At 44.1% G+C, this 24,524-nt stretch overlaps 3 protein-coding genes across 4 annotated transcripts; 2 read left to right on the top strand and 1 right to left on the bottom strand.

Moving 5' to 3' along the window:
* Window positions 1-427: 427 nt before the first annotated feature.
* uba2 (ubiquitin-like modifier activating enzyme 2) lies at window positions 428-9,924 on the bottom strand. The gene is made up of 17 exons (XM_034535199.1): window positions 9,701-9,924; window positions 8,465-8,548; window positions 8,305-8,375; window positions 8,136-8,200; window positions 7,746-7,846; window positions 7,485-7,606; window positions 7,297-7,364; window positions 6,989-7,110; window positions 6,003-6,102; window positions 5,552-5,703; window positions 5,036-5,129; window positions 4,738-4,850; window positions 3,929-4,084; window positions 3,620-3,716; window positions 2,160-2,265; window positions 1,904-2,046; window positions 428-1,609 (listed from the first exon to the last, which is right to left on the bottom strand). Exons 1-17 carry the CDS (start codon window positions 9,839-9,841, stop codon window positions 1,392-1,394), a joined length of 1,953 nt encoding a protein of 650 aa, XP_034391090.1. The 5' UTR covers window positions 9,842-9,924; the 3' UTR covers window positions 428-1,391.
* Window positions 9,925-11,700: 1,776 nt separating this feature from the next.
* Window positions 11,701-18,106, top strand: lcat (lecithin-cholesterol acyltransferase). The gene is made up of 7 exons (XM_034535914.1): window positions 11,701-12,138; window positions 13,692-13,848; window positions 14,644-14,759; window positions 14,937-15,032; window positions 15,798-16,022; window positions 16,135-16,330; window positions 16,991-18,106. Exons 1-7 carry the CDS (start codon window positions 11,988-11,990, stop codon window positions 17,352-17,354), a joined length of 1,305 nt encoding a protein of 434 aa, XP_034391805.1. The 5' UTR covers window positions 11,701-11,987; the 3' UTR covers window positions 17,355-18,106.
* A 95-nt stretch (window positions 18,107-18,201) lies between these two features.
* On the top strand, window positions 18,202-24,521 carry pla2g15 (phospholipase A2, group XV). 2 transcript variants are annotated; one of them, XM_034534447.1, is made up of 8 exons: window positions 18,202-18,557; window positions 19,899-20,055; window positions 20,847-20,965; window positions 21,094-21,192; window positions 22,017-22,241; window positions 22,446-22,558; window positions 23,189-23,624; window positions 23,667-24,521. In XM_034534447.1, the coding sequence occupies exons 1-7, from the start codon at window positions 18,407-18,409 to the stop codon at window positions 23,588-23,590; spliced, it is 1,266 nt and encodes a 421-aa protein (XP_034390338.1). In that variant the 5' UTR covers window positions 18,202-18,406; the 3' UTR covers window positions 23,591-23,624; window positions 23,667-24,521. The 2 variants fall into 2 exon arrangements, with proteins under 2 accessions (XP_034390338.1, XP_034390336.1); XM_034534445.1 differs by having other exon boundaries at window positions 23,189-24,521.
* The last annotated feature ends 3 nt before the right edge of the window (window positions 24,522-24,524 follow it).

Raw genomic sequence — 24,524 nt, 5'->3', positions numbered from 1 at the left:
TGTCAGTTTTCGTTTCCATCCTCTACCGTCGTCCCGCATCCCGACTCATCGCCAGGCGGAGAATGGACGTGTCATCAAATCAAACATTTAGAAAATCAATCTCGTTGAAAGTAAAGGGCCGTCCGTGTGCGTGCGTTTGTGAGCGGTGGGTGGTGTTGCATCATGGTTACTCTTTTCAAACAATGTCACACTCTGTACGGAGCAGACCACATGATTGTCAAAACTTTAACCCCTGGAGCGAACAAACTAATCTATTCAGAACGTCAAGAGAACACAGGTTCATGCGAATCATGTTACGCTCTAGTAAACAAAAAGAAATCAAAAACAAGCATCAACAGACGTTTACTTCACGTCACTTTCTGAACCAGAACATAGAGGCTCTCAAAATAACTAGATCCTCAAATAAAAAAAAGACAACGAGAAGCTGTGCCTTTGTCAAGTTTATTGTCTTTTTTTCATAGCCTTTTATCAAACAAGTCAAGACCACAAGGAAATATGAAATTGTGGACAGTGTGTGACATCGGAGAAGACCGCATGAGCTAACCGGCTGCGTTTTGTGCGAGAGGTTCTGGCAAACTCCTCTCTTGCTCGGGTCCGAGGTTCAGTCTCGATCCGCCCAAACAAATTTAACCTCTTTGCTCAAAATGCAACAGAGTCGTACTAATAAAAAACGTAACCGTGAGGTGTTCATGTTAAACTACTACCAGCTTGGAACTAAGCCGCTTGTTCTTAGCCGGGGACTCTTTGGGACGCAGTGCCGTTCCACAGGGAGCCGTCAGGGAGGGAATGGTTATGAATTTGCAGCCAGAATTCGTTCTAGAAAAGAGGTAGCAAACTAACCCCCCCCCCCCAACCCCACGGCACAACGTGGCTAAACACGGACATCAACAGCACCAACAGACAAGACCATGAGAACCACGAGCGGCAGGCTCCCCGGCCTGTCTGTTACCGTCTCAGCACAAACGACTGAGATCCATATTACAATCCTTGAAATTATTATTACTTTTTTTTTTTTTTTTTACATCTTGTTACCCAAACAACAAAACCCCCCTGACTTATGTAGGATGAGAAATACATTACATTTATAAAAAAATTAAAAAAAACAAAAAAACATCAAGAAAAGCATTTTATAGGGACCAGAAACCGATAACAATAACCAAAGCTTTTCCAAAACGTTTTAAAATGTAGAATCTATTTACAGCGTCATGTCTGAGGAGAGGGGGGTGGGGGTATGAAAGCACAAACACAGAGGGGAGGGGAGGACGTGACGGGAGGCGAAGCAGGGCAGTCGATTGTTCTTCATAAAAGGTGTTTTATTTAAACCTACTGGCAGTCTTAACTCAAAAACAATAAGCCTTCAGAGAGTTCTGAGTCCTTCGGAGGGGGAGGGGTTAGTCCAGAGTGATGATGTCGTCATCGTCGTCGTCGTCAGTGGGTGCAGCGGCTGCACTCGATTGGTCCGTCCGCGGGCGCTTGGTGGAGGTTTCGCCAGTTTCTGCGTCCGAGTGCTTCCTCTTGGTGCCGCTCGTCGCTGCTGCCGTGCTGGACGACGCCCCTTCATTCTCCTCCTCAGAGTCAACGATCATGATGTCATCGTCCTCTGCTGGAGCTGCAAGGTGGCGGACAGCAGCATTCACAGGTGGGAAAAAAAAAATTCATTACAAATTGTTTTTCCCCGTTAACAGAAAACTAAAACAACTCGTCTTGATAAAGTTCAAGTGGTCAGTTTGGCTCAAAAGAGTTGTGGTTTTGTGCAGTTGCGGATCTACAATCTTTAAGATCTATTCTTCAGGAAGAATAATACAACGTAGCACAAACCTCCCCACTCAGTGCCATTAAAGAGAACCAGCAGCACTCTGATGTGAACCAAGTAAAAAGAAACAACGTTTCGTCTCCCGCTGACCTTTAGAGGAGGTGGACGGCTGGGCGGAGTCCTTGTTGCCGTTGGTGACGCTGTTCACCTCTTCAGGGGTAGTCTGAGGGGACGGAGCTTTGTCTGGGGCCTCGCCCACAACCTCAAACTCCACATCCCGCTCTAGCTCCTCGCTGCCAATGAAGACGCAAACAAATACAGAATTTTGTAGTTTTGTTCACTTGAAAGTTTTTATTATTTAAAAACAGTATTTTATCCGTGCGATGGAATGAACGGAGGTACATACGTGTGCAGGACATTAACGAGGAGCGTGTAGTCTTGAAGGAAGTCATCGACTTGGAGACGGCTGCCATTACGGATCCCGAAATCAGCCAGAAATTTGCTGTTGTTGGCTGTGGGAGTGAGAGTCATACTGTTAATGTGTCCAATACTATACATGTGGGGACAATCCAGTCATTAATAACTCTTCCCCCAACACCGCCGAAACAAATGTTTTTAAGACTGTAAACCACAATACATTCCCACATTCTTTATAAATATGCGTTCAGGTTACATTTATGAAATGAACAATCTTGAGGCAACGAGAGCTGGCAGAAAGGGATTCAACGATCTTTAAATAAATAAATAAATTTATATTTTAGTGCTGGGCAAAAGATGAAAAAATGTAATCGATTAATCGCATGATTTTTTTGCGATTAATCGCATTATGCGCAAAATTCAAGAATGAATTAAAAACTAGTGTATGGCACACTTTTATTTTAAAGTAATGTTATCAGAACATTATAACAGGCACTCTGGGAGCAACAGCAAGTTAACATACAGAATATAAATCTTTAAAAAAAATACACAGCTGTAATTTACTGTGCAGGGGACTTTTAGTCTGTAAAGCCTCTGAAAAAATAAAGCAGTTACATTGACCCCGCCGCCATCTTTGTAGTCCGCTCCTTTTCATACAAATCAACGGAGCGCCTTTCGTTGTGTTTCTAATACTGCGTTCACACCACGCGTTTGGTGTGTTTGCAGCATATGGACGCTCTTCAAACCGACCTCTTCCTCTACAGGAATCGGTCTGCAGTCCGCTGCTCTCCTCTCAGACGAGACAGTTGTTCATTGTTCCTGCGTTGGTTTATCACAGTTCTCCCGCACGCCGCAGTAGTCTGACGAAGTTTCGCTCCACTGGTTGTTTCAGTGCTGCGTAACACCTTTAAGACGTACTTCATGCTCGTAGTCCTCCGATGATGAGATAACTCCAGTTTGAGTGGATACAAATAGCTTTTTGCTTTTATTAACTACGCCGTCTAGTAGAGATTTTAAATGAAAATGTCCATTTAAAAGTGCATTTCTCCATATTCTCGGTCAATGTGCGCAGCAGTGTTAAGCCCCGCCAAAAATGCGTTAACGCATGATGAAATTATTGTCGGCGTTAATGGATTGCTGCGTTAACGCGTTGTTGTTAACGCGTTGTTGTTAACGCGTTGTTGTTAACGTGTTGTTGTTAACGTGCCCAGCCCTAATATTAATATTAATATAAATATATATATTTTTTTAAATATCCCAAACTGCTTATTTCCAACTCTATAATTACAAACCCTTGCAAAAGCACTAAAGAGAGATGCTTTTTTAAAATCCCCTTTGTCTGGACAGTTCATTTGCTACGGTCTAATAGACAGATGGTACACTACAGCGCCCTCCTCTGTCCGAATAGAGAATCACACCGCTTTCCTACCACCCCCGCCCCCTACTTACTTTCCGTCTCTCCTTCCTCCGAGGAGATGAGGATGGTCCCCTTTCCGTCCTCTATCTGAACATCTGGAGCCACCATGCCGAACCTCTCCTTCAGGATCTGATCAGAGCATACGAAACAACAAAGTAAGTGAGTGCAAACCATATTTTCTGATTGAACCGTGCAGTGTGGATGTAATGACCTCCTTCCGTATCAGCCGAAGCTGTGGCGCTCCATTAAGCCTGTTTTAATACGTTTAATAACTCAAACACTGAGGTGACTGAGGCAGATTGGCGGATGTGCAAACAAGTAAACCCCGCTCATCATTGTACCCTGTCCTGCAGCGAGAGGACCGTGGTCTTGTGGACGTTGAGCTTGACCATGACTTCGGGTTTGCTGGCGCAGACGTAGCAGTTGGCGATGGGCGGATCCAGGATGCACGGGACTAGCAGCTTCTTCCTGAGGTTGGGACACTTGTTCAGGAAGATCTGCAAGAAAAGGGCAAAAAGGACATTGAGGCATCGAGAGCTGGCAGGAAGGGATTCTACTTTTTGACCCACGGGTGTCAAGACTTCATATAGAAATTGCCATCTGAATGAGACCCTGAAGGTTTTCTCAACTCCCTCTCGACTCCTCCTGTTCCGACCAGACATTAAGAGATTATTATCTAAAGCGCCGACTTTGTTGCAGAGTGAGCTGTTAGCTGTTGTCCCACCATCAATTACATTGATTATGATGGGATCTTTTCACAGCCAGTGTAAACAAAAGGAAATATTACAGTGAGAAAAACTTGTTTGGAAATATTCCATATGGGCACGTGACTATTGCTTTTAGACAGACTGGGAAACACTGTGACCCTTTTCAGGTAAGACACTCCAGATGAATATGGGGGCAAAAAAACAACTAAAAGATTCCACTCGGAATTAATACTTATACGAAGACAATCATTTTTTTTAAAAAAAACAATCTAAAAAAAGGTCAACAGACATAAAAAATAAATAATAATCGTGTTCCTTAATGTTTTAGGAATAAAATGTTCCATAAATCAGGCTATGAATGATATATGAACAATCATGTCACTGAAATCCTCTATAGATAGGAATGAAAAAAACTGTTGGGTGCATGGACGCTTGTCACTAACCGTACGACAGGATTCCAGTTCCCCGGACAGGATCTTCAAACCCTCCAGCACGATGAGTCCGGCGATGACCGCGTTGGTCGTAGCAATAGCTGGGATGATGTTCCCCGCCATGGCTGAAACAAACAAAACAAAGAGACCAATTTAAACTATTAATTAAGGGCTTTAAAAAAAGTGTATAACGGAACTAATGTACATTAAGTACAAAATGTTCATTAATAATAATAAAAAATACAGCAAATTCTATGGTAGTTTGCAGTGTGACCAAGCGGTCAAAAGGACACGATTGCAAGCAACTTACACTTCACGTCGAAGCGACTCTTCGTGTTCATGCTGAAGATGTGCATACGCAGGTTGGCGGCGGCCGTCACAAAGTCCATGGCTGGGGGGTCGTCCTGAGAACCAAAGGGGACACGCGAGCCATTGAAAACACATTGCGTAACGTTTACACTACGACCGTGTATTCTGTTGAAGTACACCAGAAATAGTCAACAAGTCTGTGAAGCTTCTTATAATATAATAATGATAATAATAATAATGTACACTTTTATTAATCCCACAGTGGGAAATTCTTCTCTGCATTTGACCCATCCTTAGTTATTAAGGAGCAACTGGGGGTTCAGTGTCTTGCTCAAGGACACTTTGACATGCAACTTATGGGGAGAGCGGGGATCGAACCAAGTACCTTGTGGTTGCGGGACTACCACTCTCCTCATGTGCTACAACAGACCCCTTCTTGAGGTTTTTACAATTAAAGACACACTTTCTTCTTATTATTATTTGTTAGTGTTTCACACAGTTCGTGCTTGTGCGTTACCTTGTCCCACACCAGCTCGGCTCCTTCTCCCATCTCCTGCAGCTGTGAGCGGAGAGTCTCCACGCTGTGCTGGAACAGCTGGCAGAGACCCCAAACGCCCAGAACCTGCTGGTCCTTCAGACCCGAACCCGCGGACAGCTCCTGAGGACTCGCTGTGACACACAAACAAGCGCGGATGAACATGACAAACTAATAAACAACCACCGCAGCAAGAGAGACGGGTAAACAGGCCAAGATATACGCAATAATATGACTAGAGTTACGGGGGGTTTCCGTTGTCCCACACACTCAAAATGTGGGTTTCGATGCTCATCGTTATTAACGGCAGTAGCTGGAGATGATTGTGCTGGAACAGGCAGACGACGAGGTGGGATGATCAAGCAGCGAACGAGTCCCCAAACGACATTTAAGCAAAAAGCTAAAAGTGACATTCATGTTTGAAGAGACATACCACTGTCCTCCAGCTGCTGCCAGACCAGAGGCGTAGGGGCTTTCCTCGTCTTCCACAGCTTGTCCATGGTCAGCAGGTACATGATGTCATCTTTGAAAAGCTGGAGAGAGGAGCCAATCGGAACGGAGCTTGTTACCGCATGCAGTTGGTAGTCAAGTACTTACAGATTTATTCTTTTTTATCACTAAAAACTACTATGTGTTCAATTTCAAAGAGGCATCATCAGAAACAATACACTGTTAGGTTTAATGAAGCACTGATCCCATTTTTAGTTGTCATCTATCACCCGTGGGCACTACGGTTTGTCTCCAGCAGGACGCCAAGACAAACAGATGTGTAACTGCAACAAGTAAAAGTCAAAGAAAAGAAAAACCTTTCACTGTTTGCCATTATTTGACAGATGGTAGAAGCTCTGCTGTCGACATGACACCCTCCCACACTGTGAGCTGCAACAGCCGAGTCAGATCTTAGTTCCAATTTGAAATGCAAACTCCATAGTAAAACTAAGACCATAGGACGCTTTACCTTGCGGTCGGACAGAACTTTAAAAGCGAGGAACTGAAGCCGTTATCTATGCTGTCTTCAAAGCCACCAGACTCCATTGAATCTAAACTAACACACACAATAACACCAACAAACTAAGTGACTGAAGCGGCCGTACGCCGGAGACTCCCGTGAACTGAAAAGGTGAAATGAAGAATGATGAAGCGAGCGCAGATAAATACATTGCGTCAGGATATTCAACCTTTCGCTTCTTCAGTTTCTTTACAGGGCACGTATAAAAAAGGCAATAAAGGTAGTTCAGTACAATTCCTCGTCGGCATTGAGGAGGTTGGTTTACGCTCGTTGTCTCCCTGCTTCTCCACAGTGTGTTTTGTTTGGTTTACAATACATGCCACTACCACTAGTGGAAATAAAAGCTTTAACTTGAGTGTTGTTGTTTTTTGTTTTTTTCTTTGAGTTTGATGTCCCCGACCGTCTCTGACCTTGTGGAAGAGTTTGACGGCGTCGTATCCCGTGGAGCGGGCCCAATCCTTGGTGGAGACCCGCTTGATGTCCCCGTCATTTTCTGAGGCTGTTGCGCGAGCTGCCGTGTCTTCGGGATTCCCTGTTTATAGAAGACGGCGCACATTTTACAGCGTGCGGTGCTCGTGTATTTCTAAACGCTGTTGCCTACAAGCAAATGCAACAGTGACAAAGTGCCGTCCCAAAAATGCAGCAAATAATAAAGACATTTACAAAATGAAAGAAATGATTATGCTTTGTACAAAAGCAATGCCACGCTCTCACTCACATGCAGCCTCCGGGTCCGCTGTGTCGGGGGACACCTCTTGATCCGCGTCCTCCTCCCCAAATAGCTGACTATAGTGAGAGCAGACAACCGATGCAAGGTGACCATTAGCACACAGCAGGCAGGCCTCCATAGCTTTTAATCGTGTAGTCAATTTGAACGATGCTTTTATGACGAGAATGTTGTCTTACTTGAAGAGATACTTGGCCCAGACGATGCAGTGAATGGGCTCAGACGGTGTGTTTCGGATGGTGCATCCTGGGAAGGTCTTTTGGGTGGGCTTGGGTTGACACTCGTAGCACTCCGTCAGTCCCTGGGGAACGAGGGGAGCAGGAGGGATTAAAGAGACGTTATAAATCGCCATTCATCCACCCGTTACTGGGTCGGGCAAAAAAAATGATCTACGCAACGGATGTTACGACATGGAATACATGACGACGTGCGCGTCCTACCTTCTTGATGACGGTGACCTGTCCCAGGTAACCGGCAGTGCCGCTCTCGATCAGAGGGATGTCTGCTGCCAAACACATCCTGTTCACGTGGTTACGGGCCGCTACGGAGACAGAAAGTGTTTTCTTCATCATTTCAGGAGACAGGTTGGGCAATATGGCTACAAATTTGTTCACACTTAATTAAATACTTGACAAATCAAAAAGACTATTTTCTTATTATATTAGGAACTTCAGTGCAAAATTAACAAAGGTTTCAAGTGAAATTATAGAGGGAAAAAAGGTTTCATATTTTAAGCTATAGACAATGCATCTCAGTTTCATTTTGAAGTATTTTGTTGAATTATTGCCCGGCCCTAGCTAGGAGTCGCACAAAATGTCACGTGAGAATACCTCTGTTATCCAGAGCATTCATCACCAACATGAAATTTCTGAAGAACTCCACATTGTAGTCAGGGCTTTTGGGGAGGGGGGAGAAAAAAAACACAATCAATTCCACACACAAGGACACAACTCTGAATGTTTTCAGTGACTCAAATGAGCAACAAACAAAGAAACCCACTTCATGATGCTGTCATGGTAGGCAGTGATGTTTACAGTGGGACAAAACTGCAAGACGCTCTCCTTGGCCACCTGCAAGAAAACAACAGTACAAAGCACAGGGTGGTTGACAGGTTTAAAAACAAAAGGCGATGGAGGTTAAGGATGATGTTTGCGTTTACCTGTGCTTTAGACTTGCCAACATGCTTCTTCTGGAAGAGGAACTGGCGGTTCAGGTTGCTGACGTCAATCGTGTCTAAATCGATCTGCCGGTATATTGACAGGGTGGAAGCGTCAGTCACGTATACATGTAATAAAACACGACGGACGTCAAAGCACTGTATTTAGATCATAATTTTAAAGAAACGCATGCCTGTGCATATGCTGACACACAATCCACTATATAATGATGGTGTTCTCCATACAAATACCGACCCCCCCCTCATTATACTTGCGAAAGCCCCTGTGGTAAAATCCCTTCCTTTACCAGAAATGAATCGTTAAGGATTAATCATGTAGTTCAGGAGGCGTTCACTCACACATCCTGTCTCATGGCCTTTGTTAAGGATTGCAAAAACAATAGTGACGGTTACAACTGTGACACCTCAGACTACCTCAGCGCCCTCTCTCACTCGACTACAAAACACAATCAAACAGATGGTTTAGCTACTAGTTTCAGGTACTCTACTCATTTTAAATAGAGTGGAGCTAAAAACTGTCCACCGGCTATCAGTTTAAAGCCCTAATATCTGATGTTTATGAACCCTTCATATTCATACTGTCCCTTAATTGTCGTTTGCCTGGCTGAGGACACGTTTTACTTGTGGAGGTTGTTTGTCATCCACATATGTTCTGCTCCTTTTCGAGAGAAAATAGATATGAACTAATATCAATCTATTTTTGTCCTTTAACGACACCTAGGGTTCTCTGCGCCCTTCAATGGGATCCAGTGATTCTCAGCTTCAAAGCACCCTGACGGCTGACCTCGAAAACAAAACAAAAACTGCCCAAACTAAAATTAAGAATGTAATTTACTATAATAAATCGTTGCAGCATGACATAACGTGACACAATGAACCAGAAGAGGCGTCTAAGTGCGTCTGTGCCGGTCCGACTTCTCGTTTCTGAGAAGTTGTCGGAGCTAACTCGGAGAAGACGATGGCGCCAAACGCTCCAGCGCTCATATTTTACCGACTTCAATGTCGGGCCTGCTCCTTTAACGATGCACCCGGGGACAGAGAGAGGGCTGGGGGGGTCAGAAAACCACTCACACTCGCATGTTTTACTTCTTCAAATACCCCCTCCCGGGAATGAGCTCGAGCCCACACCCCCCGACAGGCGCAGTCTGTGCAGCACAAAGACCTAGCATGAGAGCTAGCTAGCTAACACACACACACACAAACATAAGTGTGACGGACCACTTCGATGTTTTTGAAGCCGGTGAGGACGAGGTTCTTCAGCAGCTCGCAGCCGATCCCTCCCGCTCCCACCACGAGCACCTTGCATGTGGAGAGGGTGTCATGCAGCTCTTTTCGGAGGGAACCAACTAGTTGGACCATGTTGATCGGCTAGAGACAGAACCAGAGCTTGCACCACCGAGAGCTTCTTCTTCTTCTTCAGAACCAAAGTGCCGCCCACTTCCGGGTTACTCCACCGCTTCTGCGGGCGCTTGTTTGTCCGACTAGCGCCATCTGCTGGGGGATTGTGGCGACTCGAAGACTGGATTGGGGCAATTCTCCTGATAGATAAAACTGGATTGGGGCAATTCTCCTGATAGATAAAACTGGATTGGGGCAATTCTCCTGATAGATAAAACACTCGACCCCCATGTTATTATTAGAGCATGTGGAGCCACAATACGAATCACAAGTATCTCCTCCAGACTACTTAATACGCTCCTGTCCGATATTCTGGACCCACGGAGCCATTGGTACACCTGTATTTTAACAGTGTATTATGTTCGGCCTCAGAAATTGTTCTTCCTGATTTTTTTATTTGGGCAGAACCACCATCATGTCATGACATCATGCCTTAGCTGTATATTAATCAATACAGAAGACCAATGGCAATTTAACTTCACAATGAGAAAGCAACATGTTTTTTCTGTCACAAAAATATAGAATATTAGCTCTTCAGTTTCATCTGTGATGTATTTTCATTTATTTTCTTCTGTAAATCAAGCAGATGTTACATGCATGCTGCAACGTCTTTTTGTGTCACACCTCCAGAGTGTGCGCAATATTTGCGTGGAATAAGTATGTATGAAATCGGGACACAGTTCTGCCCGCGCATAAAGTCCAGTCCAGTTCAACCTTCAACCTGCGTGCAGGAGTCTAATTCACTCACCGAAATAACTGAAAACACTTGTGTGGGTGTGCAGGGGCCTTAATGAATAGTCTTTTTGAATAGCATCATTTGAAAACAACATCCCACAAACTGTAGGAAGGCAACAGCTGGACTACCAGGAATGTAGTGATATTTGTACCGGAGCTTTATGACACACGTACAGTTTGGGTGTGGCTTTTCTGTATATGTTGCAAACTTTAGATAAGGCAACGTCCTGTGAATGTTCAGAACACAATGTTCCTAAAACAACATTCCAAAAACAAGGTTCTGAAAATAACGTTACAAAAACAAACGTTCTGAAGATAACATTCAGTAAATAATGTTCCGAAAACACAGTTCTGAAAACATTGTTTAGATAATGTTAGAAATATAAGGTTCATTAGGCGTCCCTGAAAACAACTTTCCGTAAACAACCTTGCAGAAAACATTGTTAAGATAATGTTATGAATACGTTTCCCAAACATTCTGAAAACAATGTTCCTAAAACAAGCTTCCAAAAACAACATTACGAAAACAACGTTCCAAAAATAACAAATAACAAACAACCTTCTGAAAACATTGTTTAGATAATATGAGGAATACAAAAACGTTCCGAAATGATCAACAGTTGAAAATGAGGGAGACGGGTCCTTACAGCTAAGAAAAGCTTCAGTCGACTAATCACAGACACAGAGGGAGAACCAGATGAGGCCTAGTCAGCTGATTCGAATCCCCATTGTGTTTCGGTATGCCGGGCTTAGTCCTTGTTGGACATGCCTGGTGACAAGAAGATACTTCCAGAACAAAAGCTGTTTGTTGTATCACTGAATATATATATATATATATATATATATATATATATATATATATATATATATATATCTATATATATATATATATCTATATATATATATATATATATAATATATATATATATTGAGCTGTGTTGTTGTTTTTTTGGTATCAGGAAAAAAACACGTTGTCAATGCCCCCTTGTCAATCATCTACATTCTGTTGTGTAAATAAATGTGTCATTCGTCATTCGGGAGAATCAATAGGGCAATGGGACGTTGTGCACGTGTGTTATTTGCCTGCCTGTGCGAGTGCGGTGTGATTATTAATGTAAACCATGTGTTTTCAGAGCACTTTCACAGTGTGTGTCGTTTGTTGTGTGTGTGTGTGTCTATAAAGTCCGGCCAATGTTAACGTTTCACCGGGTCTGAGCAACGTGTTTGTTACCCGATCCGCCTCTCCAGCAGCATCACCGACACACACACACACACACACACACACACACACACGCTAACGCGCGCGCACACACACGCACCCACGCGCGCTGAGGCAAAGCACGGTCCAGCGCCGCAGCAGTTGGACAAAAGCATGGGCACCGCAGGACGCGTCTGCTCCGTGCTGCTGCTCGTGTGCCTGCTGGGGCTCCGGCACTCCTCGGGCTTCTGGATCGTCAACGTCGTCTTCCCCCCACACGCCGAGTCCAGTGTGTCGGGCAACAGCACTCCTCCGCTCATTATCGGTAAGCGTCGGGGGTGTTATGGCTATGATTATGCCAACTGGTTTATGCCAATATAATTGAAAATCGATTACATGGGTTTTAAAGTTGAAATACTTTCTTATTTTTGGTTCTGTACTTTGGGTTATTTGTGACTTTTTGGTTTGTAATCAAATGATCGGTGTGGTATTCCAGAGTATAAGAGCATGCACGTGAGGGGTTGGGACATGTCTGGTATTGATGTCCAAGCTATCTTTTTGTGGGGGCTGCACATGCACTCTGTACATTTGACCCTGCCCACTGTTTGTGTCCTGCCTATTGAGGGCGTTTAAAGTGCACAACGGCATCTCTCACAAGAGAGAACATGAATTTGACCTTTTACCAATTTCTGGTGAAAAGACATCTTGTAATGATGTGCATGTCTCCCTTCTCCCACCGTCTCCTCCACAACATATAGACTCATGATTCAGCCTATATTCTTTTTTGGTATTTATTTGGTATTATTTATCTCATGTCATGACATCACCTTTTGAAGCCACAGCATTGAGTGGACCTGTGAGTCACATGATCCCAGTGATGTCTTCTTCTACTCATCTGTGACAATTGAGGTGTTATTGAAATATCATTCCGTACATGTCTGTTGGAGATGGTCTCAATTTTAAGATAGCCAAGATGAGTTCTGACTTCAATTCGTTTTTAGAATGAAGTCAGAGTTCTGAGATAAAAGTTGGAAATCTGAATTCTAACTGAGAATAAAGTTAGAATTTTCTGATCAGTCAGAATTCTGACCAATTATTTCGGGGTTTTAAAGTCCGTATTCTGTCTTCAATTAGTTCTGAGAATAAATTGGGAATAAAGTCAGAATTCTAAGATTAATTGGGACTTTATTCTCAGAATTGATTAATGTATTAATCCAAAATCATATCCGAAAAAAAGATTTTGAAAGTTGTTAAATAGACATTGAGTCCATGCTCAAAGTATATAATATTAGTCAAAGATTAAACAGATTCAAAGAAAACCTGCTGTTTAGTCAAAATAAACATTGCACCACTTTACATATTTTTAGTGTCATACATTCTGCACGATATTGTGCAGAATCAAAGTGCTGAATATTGGGCAGAATCTTCAGACTCAGAGTGTTATGAAAGGGACCAAAGATCAGATTGTGCACACATTTCCTACTTGCATAGCCGTCCCAAACATTTTTGGGAACCCGAGTTGTGTTTCGACCTCAGCCCGGTCCGTGACCTCTGACCTACAGCGGGGGTTATCAACAGTTTCAGCTTGCGACCCTTGTCACAGCTGGCATATATCAAAGAGGGATTTCCCCCTCTGAACTTTTATTGGTTTCACTTCAATATTTGACATTGGCAGTGATTTAGAAGGACTTTCCACATTCACAAGCATGTATTTAGTATTTTGAAGTATTTCTTTTACAAATTACACTTCGTAATTATGTTGACTTTATCCCGTTTGCATCCATATCGCCTGGCGATGTCACAATCGATTTGAATCGGCAACTGATGCTCACAACGCGTCAATATGAACATTTAAAAATGATTTCTGTGTGTGTCCAGTGCCCGGGAACTTGGGGAACCGCCTGGAAGCGAAGCTTGACAAGCCGACGCTGGTCAACTGGATGTGCTACAAGAAAACCGAGTACTGGTTCCCGCTGTGGATTGACCTCAACATGTTCATGCCTGTAGGTGTAGACTGCTGGATCGATAACATTAGGTAACGCTGACGGCCCTTTAATAACGTCTGTATTGTGCATCCCCTTGAAGCATTGTCTCGACACATCTTGCGCCTTAAATATTCCTGTCTGGTCGAAGCAGTGACGACCAAACATTCCCAAATGTGACCATGATAACGCCTGAAAAAGAATGAAGAAATCCAGCTTGACCAGCCGGGGTCTAATTGGCCCCAAGCTACATCGTTGACATGTTAGCCCCATATGAACCAGCTCGCAGCCTTAGATCCTCCGGTGGGGCCCTTCAAGGCCCTTCAAGGCCCTTCTGGCCGTTCCAGAGTCGAGGCTTAAGTCAAAGGGTCACCGTGCTTTTGCCATCAGAGCCCCTCGACTTTGGAACGACCTACCTGAGGGGATAAGACTAGCAGAATCAGTGACTTCTTTTAAATCACTTCTTAAAACCCATTTTTATAGAACTGCTTTTAAGTGATGTCGTCTTTTTATGCAGTTCTTTGGTTCCCCTATTTTAATTGGTCTGTTCTGCTTTATTTTGTATTTGTATTTTTCTATTCCTCTATTGTGTTCATTGCCTATATGGCATGGTCTCCTTTGCCTCATGTATTTTCTGAAATGTGTTGTGCCTTGCTTCTATGTAGAGCACTTTGTAAACCCTGTTTTTAAAGGTGCTTTATAAATAAAGTTATTATTATTATTATTATTATTATTAATTGTGGCGGGGGGGCACAATGTTGTTGTTCTTTTTTACTCTAATGGAGTCACATTGGCGAGTGCTTTTCGCCCACCTGGAGTGACATGAATGTCCGTTTTGCGTGCCACAGACTTGTTTACAACAGGACGACTCGGCGTTCATCCAACTCGCCAGGGGTGCAGGTGCGGGTGCCAGGATTCGGGCAGACATATTCCATTGAGTTCCTAGACTCTAACAGACTGGCTGGTGAGGAGGGGAAAAAAATGCAGATTTCATTGACGCAATGTTAACTTGGAGTTCGTTGTATAAAAAAAAACTGTGCTTAATTCCTACACTGGATTTCTTTGAATATCCCACGTGCACTTTGCAATGCGGATTCAGCCGTCTGGTGTCATCCACTGAGTCGGCTGTTGCTTCTTGCAGGTTATTTTTTCACTATGGTGCAACGTTTGGTCAACGTGGGCTACACCCGGAACGAGACCATCCGAGGAGCTCCGTACGATTGGAGGTTAGCTCCTAGTAAGTAGCAAAACCACACGTGCACCCTCACATGCACACTCACACAGTAAGTGGTCGAGGTTTGCACAGGGAAAAGGAGCCCTTTTTTAGGCATAATGTTGTGCGTAGTTGCTATTTGGGCTCCCTTTTCCTGTGATATGTATGGCTTAAACAACATAATAAAGTAGAACACAAATATGTGTGTGTGACTCATAAAGGACCCTTTTTATTCAAGAACTCAGTGATCATATTGTTTATGTCAAAGCTGCATCCATTTATTTGGCCACTTGGGGGCAGCGTAACAAGCTCTAAACACGATGCTGACATATCGCATCATCTTCATATGTCATGTTATCGTGGCTCACATGTTGGCAAACCCAGAGCGACATCAGCTACTCGTAGAGGAAGATATGTTACTCGTTATGCGCCCTATGATCACCAGCTATTCGCTAGCCCGCCAAACCCACAAATAATAATCAACTTTTTAAAAATACTTATTTTTTGTTGTTGCCTATTTTAGCTCACGGTTTTGTTTTCATGGTTGGCAGACAATGTGAACAGTTAGTGAAGAAAGTCAAACATTTAGCAGCTAAAATATATTTGCTTCCTCAATCAGGAGTTGGTGGAGACCAAAACAGAGCAAAAAAAGGAGGGTGAAAACACATTCAGGAGGCCAATAACAATTGTATATATATATATATATAAGGTGGTAATAAGTCATACTGGTAGGATGACAATGTATGTTGATTACTCACCGAAGTCGCTGCTGTCACACTCCTCCCACAGACGAGAATGGCGAGTATTTCACGAAGCTGCAGGACCTGGTTGAGGAGATGTACGAGCAGTACCAGAAGCCCGTCTACCTGCTGGCACACAGCATGGGCTGCCACTACGTCCTCTACTTCCTCAACCACCAGCCCCAGGCCTGGAAGGACAAGTACATCATGGGCATGATTTCACTGGCGGCTCCATGGGGGGGTGCTGTTAAGCCGCTGAGAGTCCTGTTGTCAGGTACCGGCAAAGTACTTGCAATAGAATGCAGAACCGTAGAAGAGGTTACTAACGTTTCATGGTTTTTGATATCTACATTGCGGCCTCCTATGTCTTTTCCTGGACCTTGCAGGGGAAAATGACGGCATCCCGATGATCTCCAACATCAAGATCCGCGAGGAGCAGAGGATGACCACGACTAATCCCTGGATGCTGCCCTCTGAATTAGCCTGGCCAAAGGACCACGTGTTCATCTCCACGCCAACCTTCAACTACACCAACCAGGACTACCAGCGCCTGTTTGCGGATATCAACTTTGAGGACGGCTGGTAATCGAACGGCCTCGATATTCTAACAAAGCCTTTTCTCATCTATCGCCCGCCTCCATTTTAGATGCGCTATATTCCTGACAATCCAACTGCTCTTGGAATTTTAATGATATCATCACAGCAGTATCAGCTGTTAAGACACACGAGAACCTGGTCAATTATGTAAAGAAGTATGCAGAATCTACACTGCATGTTCCTCGTTCATGATAGACCGGAAACGGCAGTCTTTCCTTGAGGTTGCATTTGAGTAGACACAGTAGTGAGAGGAATAACTGCTAATGATAGAAACTATTACAAGTAGAAAGTAGAAGAAGTACATGTCTCTTTGATTATAAAGCAGGTGTATGTGCTATAAATACTGTGGAAGTATCGAAACGCTTAATCCATGGAGAAAATGAGTGTGATGTGTGACTATTAAAGCCCCCCCCCCCCCCTCACACACCCTGTGTAGAAGGGTCATGTGTTTCTTTTGAGGCAGAAAGGGGCCTCAAGTGATGTCACTGTCAGGTGATAATCCTCTGAGGGTTCACCACTACAAGCCAAGCCTTTCACGAGTAGTCATGTGATCCACTATTCATATGAAAACGTTAACTAGAATTGCTTTAAAGTGTTTGGTTCTCGTACCCTTCCCATTTCTCACCCCCCCCTCGTTGGTTCCAGGAACATGTGGGAGGACACCAAGAACCTGACCGGTGATCTCCACCCACCCGGCGTCGAGGTGTGGTGCATGTACGGCGTGGGCTTTCCGACTCCGGTGACATACGTTTACGACGAGGAGTTCCCCAACGTGGACCCGGTGGACTTCGTCTACGGCGATGGGGACGACACGGTGGACAGCTTCAGCATGAGCCTGTGCAAACGCTGGGAGGGGCAGCAGGAGAAGCCCGTCCATGTCACAGAGTACCGCGGGCTGGCCCACCTGGACATCGTGTTCAGCGAACAGGTGCTCAACCAAATCCAGCATATCCTGGAGGGCAAATCAGACACGCCCAGTGAGATTGACGTCCGATTTGGGACTAAGTAGCATTTAAGAGTAAAACAACAACAACAACAACAACACAAACTGCTGGATTCTTTGAGTTTGTTCAACTGTCAAGTGAAAAAAACACATTCCACATACGTCTGACATTTATTAGAACGTCTGCTCTTTCTAGTTCTAGTTCTAAAGCGGTCAGCAATGGATCTAACCCTGACCCCCTATAACCATGACCTCCTTATCTCAATTGCTGATGGCTTGCAGTGTGGGTTTGACCCTGATTTGTTTATTTCTAAATCCAAGCACGGAAATTATAAAAATATAATAGTGTTTTGTTTGTTTTTGTTTTTAATGATGATTCATTTAATGTTGTATTTTTCTCGCGATCCCTTCGGGGCAACTTCAAATAGCATTACATAGCACACCTTCTCAAAAATACCAAATCCTGCTGTTTACTTTTGATGGATGATCACTTCCTTATTATTATTTTGTATTATTTCCACAAAGTGCCAATGACACATACGTATCATATGTCATGGGTATTAGAGTGTGACTGTAACGAAAAGGTTATAGGGGTCTCAGCAGTAGCCCCCTTCTTTTTCATTATATAGGATGTAACTGTAATATTTCTATTAGGATTTATATATTTTTATCTGTATGAAATATTTTTGAATAAAATATCATATGGCTCATGTAGTTCATATATGCACATTAAACTAGCGATGTGGATGCATACCGTTCTGTAAAGGCCACCTGTATTTAAATGTTTCCGCTTATGAATAAAGCATCAACATTTCACAAAAAGTGGCAGCGTGTTGTCTAACTTTGATCTCCATCGGCAGCCGCGCGACTACATCGGCGGTCGATGACTTTTGACTTGATTGCGGAAGTTGCGTTGCCGGTGTCGGCATCGCTCGGTAATGTGTACCTCGTGACCGTCGCCTCGTTGCTTCATCGATCGCCCTGATCATTGGTTAAATCGGGGCGAGTCCAATCAGAGGGCTTTAAAGAGCAACCACGCGCGAGGACTCCGCTCATACCGCGCGCGCACACCACCGAGGAACATACCATGGCGGCTGTGCTATGAGACATCTGGAGCCATGGCGGCTTGGCAACGCATAGCCGCCCTCTTTTCGCTGCTCCGGCTCGGCTTGTTGTTGTTATTGTTGTCGCCCCGGAGCAGCGGCATACCGCTGGACACATGTCCCGGCGACAGGTCCTGCCAGCCCCGGAAACCCCCCGTGGTTATCAGTAAGTGTTTGTTCTTAAAAGATAATAATAATAATAATAATTGCGTAACTTATTGCCCACGTCAACAAGTCAACAGCCACGAGCTCCGGTGGTCGTTCAGGATGGGCCGAGCTCCTCAGCGTTGAACCGATTTAACGCGTCGCGGTTCGGCACCGCGGGTTTAAAGAGACGCTCAACGCGGTGTCGTGTTTGTGGCATCTCTGATATGAAATGTTCATCAAAGTTGTGCCCTCATCGTTTTATATTTTTAACTCTTTTCCAAATGTTTGGCCCGACGGTCCTGCTCTACCGGATCATATGACTATTAGTAACAGAATGACTCCATTACAGCCAACCAAGGCCCCAGGATACTGACAGTCTCAATCTTGACCGTTTAATCCTCCATACACATTTGTGTATATGAATTTCAATTTGCATTCCATATTGATATCTACCTCTTTTCTGTGTTTCCGAGTTACAACCACGGCCTCTGTAATAGGAGTCAGTGTATAGCTGCTTGACCCGCAGTAACCTCTATGGCTGTTTGTTTGTGCTCTTGAACAGCCAGTGTGCGTGTGTGGGGGGGAAAAAGTGAAGGAATAGGTGACTTTTCTCTAAATAACTCTTACTTAACATCGTAGGGCTGCTGTTAAGCCTCGCTGATAAATTGACAGTGGATTGATGGACACACACACACACACATGCACACATGATCTGGCTTTAGAAATAAGTGTTACTTTTCTCAATGATATCTGTCTGTAGCCAGATATCATTGGCATTAGGAGCAAACTGAGATTCTTTTTTTTGTATTCTTTCAGTGACACTTGCATGTAGTCCTACAAACTACCACAACCAGTAGATAATTAGTTATAAAGAAAAGCCTGTGTGTTGCTTCTGTAATTGTGCGACATGCTGACAGTGATGCAACAGAAAGGGCCTAATTCAACTATGTACTAACAGCTGAAGGAGAAGAACTCGCCCTCTGAGAATAAAGTCTGAAGCAACAAGATGTCTTCGGTTGCGAGGGTTGCTGCAAAAATAAAAAAAGTACCAGTGTGAGAACATTCTGCCGTATGGTGCTTGAGGCGTATGCATTTGCTACACCTGCATCCATCATTAAGAATTGGCCTCACAGGTGAATTCCCCTTGCAGCAGAGTGTAAACGAAGACCGTACATGCATAACAGTACAAAAATAATGTCCATAAAAGGATTTTTAATAAACCAAAAAACATTGGATGAGAGTGCAACGGTGTGCTAAATGTGTTACTGCCATTGTTCCATACTCGTATCTGCATTAACAGCATGTCGTTTTGGACACGTTGCCGACATGCGTCTCTTTGCTAATGTGGCCCGTGTTGCAGTTCCGGGGGATCTGGGCAACCAGTTGGAGGCGAAGCTGGACAAACCCAGCGTGGTCCATTACATCTGCTATAAGAAGACTGACTCTTTCTTCACTCTGTGGCTCAACATGGAGCTGCTGGTCCCCGTCGCCATAGACTGCTGGGTGGACAACATCAGGTATAGTAATGTTTCTGATGCTTTATTTAAAAAAGAAAAAAAATATTATTGCCATGTGAATTTGCCTGATGAGATTATATTTTTTTATTATTTAGAGGCAAAGGTGACCTTCTTTTTTTCTTGTCCGGGGTCTCTGTTTTTTTTTTACAAAAAAAATGACAAACAAGCTGCGGTGCAAATTCCAAAAGACCAAATTCCTGGAGGTGCTGTCTGTGGGATACGGGCTTTGGGTAGATTGGGATCAATGACCGAGTTGACTGTGAACAGTTATCAACGTACATTGGAAATGCTGACCTTCGGATCCTCCGTGTATCAGCAAAGTATGGAAGGAGACTATAGGGTCATAAGGCCTTCCTTTTTAATGTCGCCATCAGCAATCGATGTCTGACTGGCTCGGTCACATGAGCAGCCAGAAATAAATATATTCTTTTATTATAATTACTAGTATTATTATTTACTATTTTTAAATGGATAGCCAATATCCAGGTAAAACACATATCCATCAACCATTGATTAGTAGCTTTGGGGGACAACACAAATATATATTTTAGTATTTTCCTGCACATGTTCACTTCTGCTTGGAAAACAATACATCTGGTCTTGCATCTGCATTTTAAGTTTTAGACTTGGGGAAGTTGTCACTAACAAGGGGACAATGGTGATTTCAAATGGGAAGTGGTCCTGTTGCCACGTAGTAAGATGTGTGTTTGTGGTTCACCTCGGATGCAGAACTGACACTGATCAAATTCTCCTGTGACAATTTGTGTGCGTGTGTCTCGCTCTCTCTGCAGGCTGATCTACAACAAGACCACACACAGCAGCTCGTCCCCGCCGGGTGTGGACATCCGTGTCCCGGGGTTCGGGAAGACTTATTCGGTGGAGTATCTGGACCCCAGCAAACGCAGTGTGGGTGAGTTAAAAGGCCCCCAAAACAAACCGCTCTTTAGAGAGAGAGCTGTCCTCACATTCTCAAGGTCTTCACAAAGATAGACTAATGGGAATCGGACGCTGCTTATCTGTTCTCTTGTTTTCTCCTAGGGATGTATTTCTTCACTATAGTGCAGGCGCTGGTCGAGTGGGGCTACACTAGAGACAATGACATCAGAGCAGCTCCCTATGATTGGAGGAAAGCCCCAAGTAAGCGCGCACACACACATACACACACACACACACACACACACACACACACTACAGTTGTGTAGCTGCTCCTCCCACCAGGACAGAAGTAAGAGTACAAAGTACTGGAACATTTACAACATGACACACGCAGAAATGGCTGCATTTCTGTTTTTTGAGTCACTATATAATAAGGCTAGTTTTAAACGGCTGGGGAGGAAGCTAAAAGGTGATTAATCTTCTGACTCTGCTTATTTCTGCACACAAAAATTCACATGCATAACGCGACGCACTCAAATCTTTGTCCACGTTACGAGGCTGGTAGGGAGTAACATAAATCCGCCAGCTGTTCCCTTTAACTGACTAACCAATTTGGCGTTCTCTCCTCCAAATATTCGGCCCATCGGTATATTAAGCCTTTTTTTTTTAATATTCCCTAACGGTTGACCTGTAGTTTACCAGTCTAGGTTGTTTTGGTGTGAGTTGCCGAGCGTTGGGGGATATCGGCCGTACAGATGTCTGACTTCTCTCCCAATATAATGGAACTAGATGGCTTCCGGATTAAACGGCATTCTTGCTAGTCATGGCATTTGTGGGCTTTTATTTTGATTGACGTGTTCTGGGGAGTGAAATGGGCTTACATAACCCGGGGAAGTGTTTGAAATACTCTGTCAGGCCACATATTTCAACTGTTGGAGCCTTCCAACTGAAAACCAGGAAGGGATTAAACGTCGAGTCTTGGACACGTTCCAATCAAATAATGGAAATTTATATAATTCCCCAGCACGGCCGGAGGGGGAGTTTCGTTTGCTCATTTTCTCTGTTGCTCTGTCATCCTCTGCCAGATGAGAATAAGGAGTACTTCCTGGCGCTGCAGAAGCTGATTGAAGAGATGGCAGAGAATGCTGGCGAGCCCGTGGTGCTCATCGCTCACAGCATGGGCAACTTGTACACCTTGTACTTCCTCAACCAGCAGCCACAGGCCTGGAAAGACCGCTACATCAAATCCTTCATCTCCCTGGGGCCGCCGTGGGCAGGCGTGGCCAAGACCCTCCGCGTGATCATCTCTGGTAAGAGATGGAGCTGGTGTCAGTGGGCCTGGGTCGCAAGTCCAACGCCCTTTAGCTTTTGTAGCTGGCGAGAACAGAACCGTTCTCTCCCTGCCTTCCCCGGAAAAGTCCAGAACGGAATCAGAAATCCGTTTTTTTTTATTTTTTACCTTCAGCTGGGTTTTTTAGTTCTCTGTCACGGTTTCTTCTTTTCTCTACCTGCAGGTGACAATAACCACATCCCAGTGATCAGCTCGCTGAAGATTCGCTTCCAGCAGCGTTCAGCTAGCACCACCTCCTGGCTGCTCCCCTATGCCCAATTCTGGCCCAAAGATCAGGTGTGTGTGTCAACACATTTTTGGAAAGTGAAGACAAAACTTTAACGGACAGTTTTAGGTTTTTGACAGCATCATCACTCTGGAGCTCCCCTGAGCTCTATGAAGCATTTTAGTGTCTTAGCTTGTTCTTTGGGGGGGGGGGTTTATCACTGAGCACTTAACTGTCATCAACCTTGTAATTGGCTTCCGCCGGCATCATTTTTTTTTTTTTTTTTTTTTTTTAACTGATAAACCTCCCACACAGCACACCGACGAAGTTAGCAACTAGCCGGGAACATAGTGGAGCAATTGGCAACTTAAGAGCCACCTATTTCCCTCGAGAGTTGGTGGAGACCAACATGGAGCTGAAAGGAGAATGAATATTGCCCCTACATGAGTCATGTACACAAAACTAATTATTAAAAAATGGAAGGTGAACCTGTTGAACCCACATAATGCACTACCAGCCAACAGGCAGCGGTGTCGATTATCAATATAAATCGCAGCATTTTTTCAAAAGTGTTTTATTAAAATGAAACATTAGAAACTCCAGGATGGGGGGGGGGAAACAAAAACTAAATGGAGTTGGAATGAAAATAGACAACAAATCAAACTGAACAACTTTTTTTTTCTTTCCCCATCCATCACCAGGTCTTGGTGCGGACGCCCACCACCAACTACACCGTGCTGGACTACGAGCGCCTCTACTCCGACATCAATTTCAAGGAAGGCTGGCTGATGCGGCAGGACACGATGCCGCTGGTGGCCGACCTCACGCCGCCCGGCGTGGCCGTCCACTGCATGTACGGCAGCGGCGTCGCCACGGAGGAGGCCTTCCACTACTCGGACAAGTTCCCCGACGAGGAGCCTTTATTGGTGCACGGCGATGGTGACGGGACGGTGAACCTGCGGAGCGCCATCCAGTGCAGGCGGTGGGTGGGGAAGCAGAAACAGCCTGTGACGCTGATGGAGCTCCCCGGCAACGAACACGTGAACATGCTGTTGAACTACACGACCGTGGCTTACATCAAGTCCGTGCTGTTCTCCCCGTGACGCCACTGCTCAAGGACAAAGGCAGGCGGCTTTGCACACACACACACACACACACACACACACACACACACACACACACACACACACACACACACCTGCCTCTCTTAACACCGACTGCCAAAACGTTGCCCTGTTCGTCCCACATTGCTTAGGAAAAAATATTGACATTTTTGTAGAATGAAATTAATTTTTAAAGACATTTTTATAGCTGTTTACTGTCAGGCAAGCCTGCACACAAAGTTTTATATCGGTCTCAGCTTTTGAACAACCTGTGAATTTACCTACTTAATCCCATGATAAAGGACGTGTGTGTGTATGCACAAGTCCAAAAAACAGGGATATACTGTGTGCCACTTTCCTGAGTTATTAATCAAAGTCAGATCTTTTTTTTTTTTTTTTGATGTTGTGAAATGATGTTTTTGGACTAAACAGTACAGCGCATACCGTTGTGTCTTTCTCAGTGCAACAGGTCACATTTTACAGAAGACTTGCTTAATTATTTTTTATTTCTATTTGTATTGTAGTATTTGTATGCAGTGAAGTCCCTGATGGTCTGAGGGCTTTGTTTTAATTGTGTTGTGCATTTTTACAAGGGTTGTGAGTGTTTCAGAACCACACCTGAGATATGAAAGTTGCTTTTAGTCATGTTGAAACCAAGCAAAGGTCAAACAAGGTGAGTTTACGCTGTTCATCGATGAAGACCACAGGTGCAGTTGAGAGCTCCAGGAAGAAGTTAGGCTTTGTTTCGTCAAACGCAAACATTTTAAACCAAACGATTTGTCAAAAAAAACCTCAAGGACCTATTTCTATATTTCCCAGGGCTTTCAGCTGCTTCTCGTGGTCTTCATCAGTGATTGGTTGGTTCAGTCACTACTACTTTTGTACTTTGTTTTGGAATCCAAACTAATAAACTTTCAATTCTGCTCCTGAATTA

Source organism: Cyclopterus lumpus, chromosome 6 (assembly GCF_009769545.1).
Source record: "Cyclopterus lumpus isolate fCycLum1 chromosome 6, fCycLum1.pri, whole genome shotgun sequence".
NCBI lineage: Eukaryota > Metazoa > Chordata > Actinopteri > Perciformes > Cyclopteridae > Cyclopterus > Cyclopterus lumpus.
The sequence above is the reverse complement of the archived record's forward strand: the minus strand, read 5'-3'. Positions and strand labels throughout refer to the sequence as shown.